The sequence below is a fragment of the Fundulus heteroclitus genome, chromosome 24, assembly GCF_011125445.2.
Source record: "Fundulus heteroclitus isolate FHET01 chromosome 24, MU-UCD_Fhet_4.1, whole genome shotgun sequence".
Taxonomy (NCBI): domain Eukaryota; kingdom Metazoa; phylum Chordata; class Actinopteri; order Cyprinodontiformes; family Fundulidae; genus Fundulus; species Fundulus heteroclitus.
Genome location: NC_046384.1, coordinates 17,403,874 through 17,412,851, shown reverse-complemented (window position 1 = coordinate 17,412,851; position 8,978 = coordinate 17,403,874). Strand labels below are relative to the sequence as shown.

Genomic DNA, 8,978 nt, shown 5'->3' with positions numbered 1-8,978 from the left:
AATGAACCTGGAACTTTTTCAAGAACAAAAAAAAAAAAAAAAAAAAAAAAAAAAAAAAAAAAAAATCCAGGTGCAGAGCGTGGGTTTCTTAAGACGAACGGTGATGTGATGTCATTCCCGTACAACTTTACAGAGACGAGAGGTTTTCATCGAGATCAAAAAGCAGGCGTCGAGTTGTCTTTGCTCACTCTTTTTTTAGGTTAAGTAAGCAACACAAAGTGGGTTTTATGGTGGTGACCAAATGCCAGAGCGGTGACGTCAGGTTCCTCGTTTAAAAACGGCGTCGGTCCAGAAAACGAGAAGTGAAAAAAAGAGGCATAAAATTTACATTTGCAGTGTTTCACTTTTTTCATAACAACAGCTTTCCAGTACAATGAAGTAATAAAAAAAAAAATCCTTTGTTAGACTTTAAGGCTTTTTTTTTATTTTCATACGTTAATATATTCATCTTCTAATCCATAGTGAGCCATTCGTGTCGAATCTGCCCCCCGGAGGAGGCTAACGCCTTTAACAATGTTTTCTCAAAATAAATATTTGTCATCATAAAATATTAAAACCTTCAAATAAATATATCTTCTTAACTTTACACTAGGCCATTTTGGAATTAGAAAATACATTTGTCATTTAAGGTCAACTGTACAATTTACAGGTAGGATCAGGATTAAGACCTTTCTGTTGTAAATTACCTAAAAAAACATGATTGATAGAGATTCCAGTGAATGTAGAAGCTTTGTAGGAACGGAAGCTGACGGATCCACATAGATGCAGACTTATCAAGGGTCCTCTGTCATGGCAGGGAACTTTTTTTCACAGCTGAAGTAGCAACACGCAAAAATAAAACATCTGTCATTTTCTATTGTACATGCCCTTTCCATGACTACGTTACATACAGTTAGTAACAGAAGTTTGCATTTAGAATATCATTTGTATCAAATGTTAAAAAAACAACGTCAAAAGAGGCTACCTGCTTGGACTGTATTAGCAAATATCACGGCACTTGAGTGAAGATTTTTTGTTTTTTTTCTATTTAACAGTAGTTAAATAAGACGCCATACCTTGAAACGTGGAGTGCTTATTTTGGTTGACCATTCAAGTGAATCTCCTAACGCTAGGGTGAGTAAATGCACCTCCAGTGCCTTTACCGGTAACATTTCCTCTCAATCTGCATCGCAAGTTCACAGATCAAAGCCGTTCTTGACATGTCGGGTGGAAGCAAAGACAACCGCCGCAACGTTTTTAGACGGCAACCGATTGCGCGTCGGTCAACGTGTGTCCCGTTACAGCCTGGCCTACGTTGCCGTGCTGGCGTCCTGGTAGCGTGTCGGGGTTGGGTTCTCGCATCGACAGCCGGGCCGCGCGGCACAGTCATAGCAGCACTGCAACATGGCCAGGCACCCTTTAGCCGGGAGGTAGCACAACAGACAGGGGCAGAACAAGGAGAAGAGCGAGATGGTCATCCAGCGTATGCAGCAGCGCGACTGGGAGCACGAGAAGGGCTTGTCGGCGCAGGTGTCCTCGTCGTCGCTGGAGCAGTGGTAGAAAAGGCCCTTGATGCAGCAGACGCAGGTCCCGTACTCCACGGCGGTGTGCGGGGAGCACAGGCAGCGCTGGCCGCACATCCAACAGGACGGAAGCGTCCTCCGCCGAGCGCACTCCGAGCACCTGCAGCGAGCGCAGGACTCGCACTTGTTCGAGTGTTTGTCCCTTTTCGAAGGCGTTCCGCTGCCTGGCACGGCCGCCACGTCCCTGTACTCTTCGTTCAGGGGTTTCAGCTCCTCCGACTTCAGCTCGGAGCGCTTCGGCTGGTTCGTGATTATCTCGCTGCTGTTCGCCGGGCTGCCGAGGAGCTTCGGACCTGTAGAACCGCTCCCCGCACGGGTCCTGATGCTGCTCTGGGAGCCCTCTATGCTGGAGGACTGAGACACACCCTCTCTCGAAGAGAGCGGCGTATTCGCCCTTCCATGCTGAGTCACTGAATGCAGGTTGCGAAGGTTATTAGACCTCTCTTCCTCTGTCTCCTCCTTTCCATCTGTCCTTGACTCTGTTGACGTAACCGCGTCAGTCTTCCGTTGCTGGGTGGCTGGAGACCTTTGAGCAGCTGAAGGCCCATCTGTGTACTCGTTACTACCACAGCTTATTCTTATCTGATCCAGAGATAACACCGGCGGAGTGTGTGGCCGTAACTGGCAGTTCGGCCCGAGATCTGACGGACCGTCTACGGTCGGTTGGGTTCTCCCTTCGTCATGCGCCATGCTTGCCGATCCAGTCGACGGCGGCAACCCCCCACGATGTCCTCCTCCTCCGTCGCTGTCGTTCTGATCTCTGGAATCCATCTCGGGACTGAAGGGCCTCTCTTGCTGGCTGGCGACACATCTGAAGTCCTGTTGGAGAGACGGAAAGTTTTTATCCGCTCGAGACGAGCATGCAAATGATGCCATGCAAATAATAACAGATATCCATGCAAGCACCGCTATGGAAATAAGCCCTACACACGGGTCAGTGTCGGGAGGATAGATGGACCTGTTTGATTACACAGTTGATCCAACAACCCAAAGCCAAGAGGCACCAGTCATTTGGACCACCAGATTCAGAGTCTGACAGGAGAGGGGAGTCTCCAGAGCCGCCAGCTACAGAGGCTCTTTTGTGTGCACTCAGAAACAGGGAAGTTGGTTTGCTCTGGGCCATAGCAAGTTCCACAGCCGGGCTTTATGTTTTAGGAGCAATATCGCATCTAAATGCAGTTGCTTCCCTGAAGGCTGTTTGTTCAAAACTTCCTGTTTCTCTGCACTAGTGACAGCGTTGAATGGCCATTGCCAAAGAGAAGAAAATCCACTTCCTCTCTGATCGAGCCTTAGAAAATACTCACCCTAAACCTTGTTTCGTTTTGTAAAAGAAAAAAGAAAAAAAAACTGCACAAAAAGCCGTTTGATTTCTCACCTAAAACCAAACAGGATCAATTTTTTCCCCTCTTGAAGTCTGGAAAGGCTGTTGATCAAAGTTCAGGTTTTTCCACACGGTTTTATTGAGCTCTGGAGGAAGTCATACTCAAGAATGATATAAGTCAGAAGAAAGACTCGACCTCAGAAAGCTGAAACTAATTCTGACTCATCAAATACACACTCTAAATATTAGCCAGGGTGAAGAGTCATTTTGGCACACTAAACTGTCCATTGAGATAAGATAACATTAGTCTGTTCCAACACAAGAAGCCATCCTCAGTGCTTCTGATAGGACTGAAAGTGTGATATTTTAGTGAGAGTCGAGGACCAACTTGTTCACTGGTGACAATATACAAATGAGAAAAGAACGCCAGCAGCAGCCGACCCCTTTCCACCACATTTTTTGCATGGCTATGTTGTCAAGAAGATGAGTGACGAGATAAGATCTGCAGCAAAAACAGCCCGCGGTGAGCAGAAAAGGGACTGGGCTCGACCAAATGGGAGGAAAGACATCATTCCGCGCGTCCACCAGGGTTCCCCCTGAGTTTCTTGGCTTCTGTCTGGGCTCAGGTTATATATTTTTTTTTTTCCTTACTGTTGCACCAACGGGTCACATTCAGTCCTAGTCCTCTTCCTTTTGTGCCCACTTACTTCTGTAAATTCTGTACAGCACTTTAATCAATCTGTGGTTGTTGTGACTGTAGCTTTAGAAATAAAATGTAATTTATTGATTGTCGCATATAAGTCTATTTCTCAGGGTAATTAAGTGTTCTGATAAATTATAGAGATGAACACTTGATCAATTTGTACAAATAATTCACTTAGGGTGTAAAATGTTTATATATTAATTTTTCCACTCAGAGTTTAACACCCATTTTGGCAAGGCAAGTCTTAAGACATACGACACATGATATTTTTGTTTAGTGCTGCACAATATTAAGAAACCAAGCAATAGTGATATAGCAGAATAGTGCAATGATGATGTCCACCTTTTTCATTATAGTACTTTAAAAACTTTTTAGCTAAAGGATCCATCCAACAATCTCTGAATCCTTCCAGAATCTTTAATTGTCACCACATTTTGGCATGGTGACCATCACCTTTGAGGCACACAACGGCTTAGGACACACACAAATAGCATGACACACATACACAACAGACTTAGTAGCTACATTTTTCTTTTTTTTTTTTACACATTAGAGTATGGAAGTTCGTACCAGAGTCTGAGAGCTCTGATATCAGTCCCTTTGTGAACGATATGAACCATGTTACATGGATTAGTTCATCCTTCATGAATCTCAAGTCCTTGACACTTGGATTACAAGAACCGTCAAATATTGCATTCCAAACCAGAATCATGCACGTGCGCTCGATATGGACCAGACACCAGGTTTAAAAGTACTTTGGTTTGAAAGCTGCTAAAATGTTTGGGCCTACAGCTTCAACAGTCCTTTTAAATCAGGCCCCAAAATGAGAGCCAGAATGATTGGAGATTTTGTCGGCTGTATGGAACATATAGTAGTGCAGGTCCACCTAGCCTACAGCCTATGGCTGCAATGATTTACAAAACATGTGCTGTGTTTCCATCAACGTTTTTCATGCACATTTTGAAGTAGTGCTTTAGAAAAGGTGGATGGAAATGGTAAAATTCAAAATGGCTTCTTCAATTTAGCAAGACGTTTTTTTTAAGCTTGCTTGAGGTGGTTTTTGTCTTTTTAGAAAAAGAGTTAATGTGCAGAACAGGAGATGGAAGCACACAGGGCCGGGCGATATGGAAAAAAAGAAAATATCTCAATATTTTTAGGCTAAATGATGATACACAATATGCGTCTCGACATGTTTTATTTTCAGACAGTAATTATAAAAAGCTATCCATTAATCAAAGCTTTACCCCCAATGTCTCACAGGCACATTTTTTTAACAAACAGCTTTAGATAAATATGAGAAACAGCTGAAAAATAACCTACTGGAATACATAAAAGTATAATTAGAACGCAACATAGACCATCTCAATATCAATGATATAGTCTCATCGTATAGCCTTAGAAACACATTTACCTCACATGACTGATCAGCTGTTCCCGCTGTCGGCATCTTCCTGGATATTCCCACAAGGCACATAAAATTGCATTTCTTTCTCTACGTCTCCGGACAGCATTTAACATCGCGGATACCACTTGACATGACTGAACAATCACAACCGGCCCGACAGCGACACATTCCAGAAAACCTCCCTCTCTTTTTCTAGACATGTGGTCCATGCTACTTCCTGTTTATTACAGCCACGCGTCATATCAACTTCTGACAAAATGACACTTTGCCCATCCTGGTAAAGTCACTCGAAAACCAGTAGATTTTCTTTTTTCGCAACATTTTAAACGTTTGCTCAAAATTTGCATGACAACTGGATGGAAACATGGCTTACTGACCACCATGGAGTGTAAACAAACAAATTTGCCATCTGTGAATTTTACTGAGGTAACGCTGTTTAAAACTAAAGTCTGTCAGCTATTAATAGCATGACTGTAAAGCAGCAAGCTTCAGGCCGGCAACTTAATTAATCAACCAGCTATGAGCTTGTGTAAAAAGCGTAGGTTAGCAAAAAAGGGCAATTCGCTTAGTATTTTAAAGTATTTGAAGTATTAGAAAACTGCCTATTAGTAAAACTGCCTATTAGTATTAGCTCAATAAGCAACAATTGATACTGTGATGTCCAGATGTTTGTGTTATATTGTGCAGCCTTACTCCCGATCAACCAAAAAAAAAAATGTGCCCCCACACATATCATCCTTACAAATGTGTGGGGGCAAAGACGGCAGAAAAAAAAAAAAAAGTAAGAGTGCAAATGTGCAAAGCAACGAGCAACTGCGGGTTTGCAGGCATGCTCAGATTGAAGGCTGTCAGAGGGTTGGCCCCTCGTTTTACCCTGGGCTCTACGAGTGAGGGCCATGTTTGCCGCAGTGAGCGGGACGGAAAGAAGGGGCTGGTGGCGTTGTAAAAAAATTTAAAGAAAAAAAAAAGAAGTAGCGTACAGCATCAGGATTTGCTCAGTAAATATTCACTGGGGTGAAAATGTGAAAAGTGAGGTATTACATACAGAACATCGCAGACGTTTTTGTATCCCTTTTTTTGGATTTTTAGATAGCCCCCTAATACTGTGATATACCCGAATAAAATCCAGCGCAGGCATTTGCCTTTGGAAATCACTGCATCAGTAGAGGGACTCCAACAGTTGGTAGTTTAATCTCACTGTAAATCCAGCTGCTCTGCTGAGGCCTCAGAGGTTCGTTGGAGGACGTAAGTGAAAAAACCGGCCTCATGAAGACCAAGGAACCCAGCAGGCAGGTCAGAGAGAAAGCCGTGGAGAGGTTTTAAAGCAGGGTTAGGATTATAAAACAATATCCAAAACATTGATAATTTCCCAAACCTCTGTTCGGTCCATCACCTGAAACAGAAAGAGAATGCCACAACGACAAACCTACCGAGACATGATCTCTCGTAGAGCGCATTAACCAGCGATAGCGGCCAAGAGGCACATGGCAATTATGGAGGCGCTGCAGAGATCCTCCGCTCAGGTGGGAGAGTCTATTGAGAAGACAACAACGTGTGTGGCAATAAGAAACCCGGTTGAAGTGACATATAAAGTTTGCCGTTCGCCATGCGGACAACACACGTGACGACATCTAAAGGTTCCGGCCTACGTGCAAAACACTACGCAGGAGAAACGACACTGTACATCACCCTGCACAGCACCACAGCGGTGGCAGCATGGTGCTGTGGGGACGCTTATGTCCAGCAGGGACAGAGAAGGCAGCCTTTATAGTTGATGGGGAGATGGATGTGGCGGCATTTATGTCGGAAGACATGCAAGAAGCTGCAAAAAGACTTGAGACCGCGACGGAGGCTTGTGTTCCAGTACGACAGCACCTAAATACGGGCAAACATTTCAGTCTTTAAATGTGGCATCTAGTTGGATCTTACTCACGCTTAGATAAAGCCCTCTCCACCTCACAAAAATGCACTGCCATGCCACTTTGTTTTGACCAGTCACATAAAACCCCTCCAGAAAACGTTTTGAAGTTGTGTAAAGAAAAAAAACAAAAAAAAAAAAAAACACTGAAGCAAACCTCTGTGTCTCTGAGTCAAAAATTATGAGCCAGCTTTGAATGTGATTTTAATTTCTCCATCAGACACCAGCACGCAGGCAAAGAAGTAAAGAATGTATTACTTTAGTAAAATCAAACTAATTTTAAATGAAGTGATCAAAAAAAAATCACCTCTTCTAAAGATTTTTAAGATTTAAACACTATTTCATTAGAAACCCACTTGCGACTCACAGAAAATGGCGTAAAGACGTTTACGCAGCCAATAAGTGCGTATCGTAGAAAAAACACAAATAAACAAAACAAAAACAAAACAACGGCCTGAGTCTATGCGCGTGTAATAATAAGAGGCGCACACTCACCGTGCTTTCGACACTCCTGCTCCAGTTCAGGTAAAACGAGTCCCGAGTTTCTTCCCCAGTCCGACAAGCTCAGTCGGGAAAGCCGTGCTCTGCAAAATCCATTGAGAAAGTTTCCGAGCGTCGCTCATCTCCCCGACGCGCCGCGGCGTGAATCGGACGTAAATCCCATGTTCTGCGTAAGAGCACGAGGCACTGCAAACATCGGTCGGAGCAAGAAAAAAGAAAAAACTCCGCGCGACTCCTGTTTAACAAAAATACAAGAAGAAACTTGCGGCCCACAAGTTAGTTTTCTCGGCGTGATTTACCCGACACTCTGAGGGGTTGCAACTTATTATTATTTTTTTCTCGTGTTTTTTTTTTCTTCTCTCCCTCCCTCGCGCTCTCTCTCTCTCTCGCTCGCTTTCCGGAGAGGAGGTCGGGATTTGGGCCGTGCTGAAGAGCGAGAGAGGCGGGGGGGAACAGAGTGCTTGTTGTTGCAGCGGATATCTCGCATCCGGTGCGCAGCCATTGGCCGCATGAAGAGCAGCCACTCACACCCAGTCTGATCAATTGTACCCGCTGCGGGCCGACTGCTGGGGAAACACGAGTCCTGCTGCACGGCCCTGGATTTCTTATCGCCGCTGACCCACTTTTTAGGTTGCCACGTTGCACTTCACGCAACGGCGGAGGTTCATTATGCTGCTGTGGCAACATGGTGTTTGGGTAGTTTAAAACAGAGAGCAAATGTTATCGCACAACCAAGCAGAACGGCCCACCTTTAAATTAGTAGATTTGTTATTACTTCCAGTAATTAACCGGATTTAATTGTCGAGGCGCCAGGTGTTAAATAAAATATGGAAAGCCGCTTTGGTCATTAATCATATCCTCACCAGCAAGGTCTGTTGTAGTGAACAGGGGTAACAGTGCCGCCTGCCGTTTAATTAGCGCTACTACATGCTTAATAAATGGAAGCAGGTGTTTTATTAAGTGGCGCAAAAATGACAGCGCCACCATACATCAGCCAGTATGGCGAGCCAGCTTAGACATAACCGTGTGCGTTCCAGCATCAGCTGGTAACAATAAACGCTATTTAGTCCCCACTCAGTGCCACCATGGGTCCCTGAGCAAGATCCTTAGCCCCAGATTGCTCCCCGGGCGCCACTCAGTGTAGGTAATCCACTGCTCCCCGAGGGATGGGTTTACATGCGGAGACAAATTTCCCGTCTGTGGGACTATAAAGGAAAAATATTTAATAGGGTTCCAAAAGTGTAGGACTAACATGTTAAATTCTTGTGATGCTGAAAACACTTAATGTTTATAGTGGCTGTGAAACACCTGGATTTACACCTGATGGCAAATATTTAATGACTCCGCCCCCTGATTTTGATAGCCAGATAGACCTAGTAAGTAAATCGCTTAAAGGCAGACTTTTCATACGAAGCAATAATCTTCACTTGGAGATGATAAAAAATACAAACAATTATTTTGTATTATTCTTATTTTCTTAAATTACTCCTTCTTCAGGAGTAAATGCTGCTTGTCAAGACTTTGATAGGACATTTTTGACCAATCTGTATAATCTGACCCAATCTGTA

At 44.0% G+C, this 8,978-nt stretch overlaps 1 protein-coding gene across 1 annotated transcript; it reads right to left on the bottom strand.

The window, feature by feature from the left end:
* Positions 1-401: 401 nt before the first annotated feature.
* spry2 (sprouty RTK signaling antagonist 2) lies at positions 402-7,947 on the bottom strand. Its single transcript, XM_012871767.3, has 2 exons — positions 7,405-7,947; positions 402-2,381 (listed from the first exon to the last, which is right to left on the bottom strand). Exon 2 carries the CDS (start codon positions 2,331-2,333, stop codon positions 1,290-1,292), a length of 1,044 nt encoding a protein of 347 aa, XP_012727221.2. The 5' UTR covers positions 2,334-2,381; positions 7,405-7,947; the 3' UTR covers positions 402-1,289.
* Positions 7,948-8,978: the final 1,031 nt, after the last annotated feature.

Excerpts from the sequence above, each read along its gene's own strand:
- spry2 (XM_012871767.3), bottom strand. The coding sequence starts at position 2,333 with ATGGATTCCAGAGATCAGAACGACAGCGACGGAGGAGGAGGACATCGT.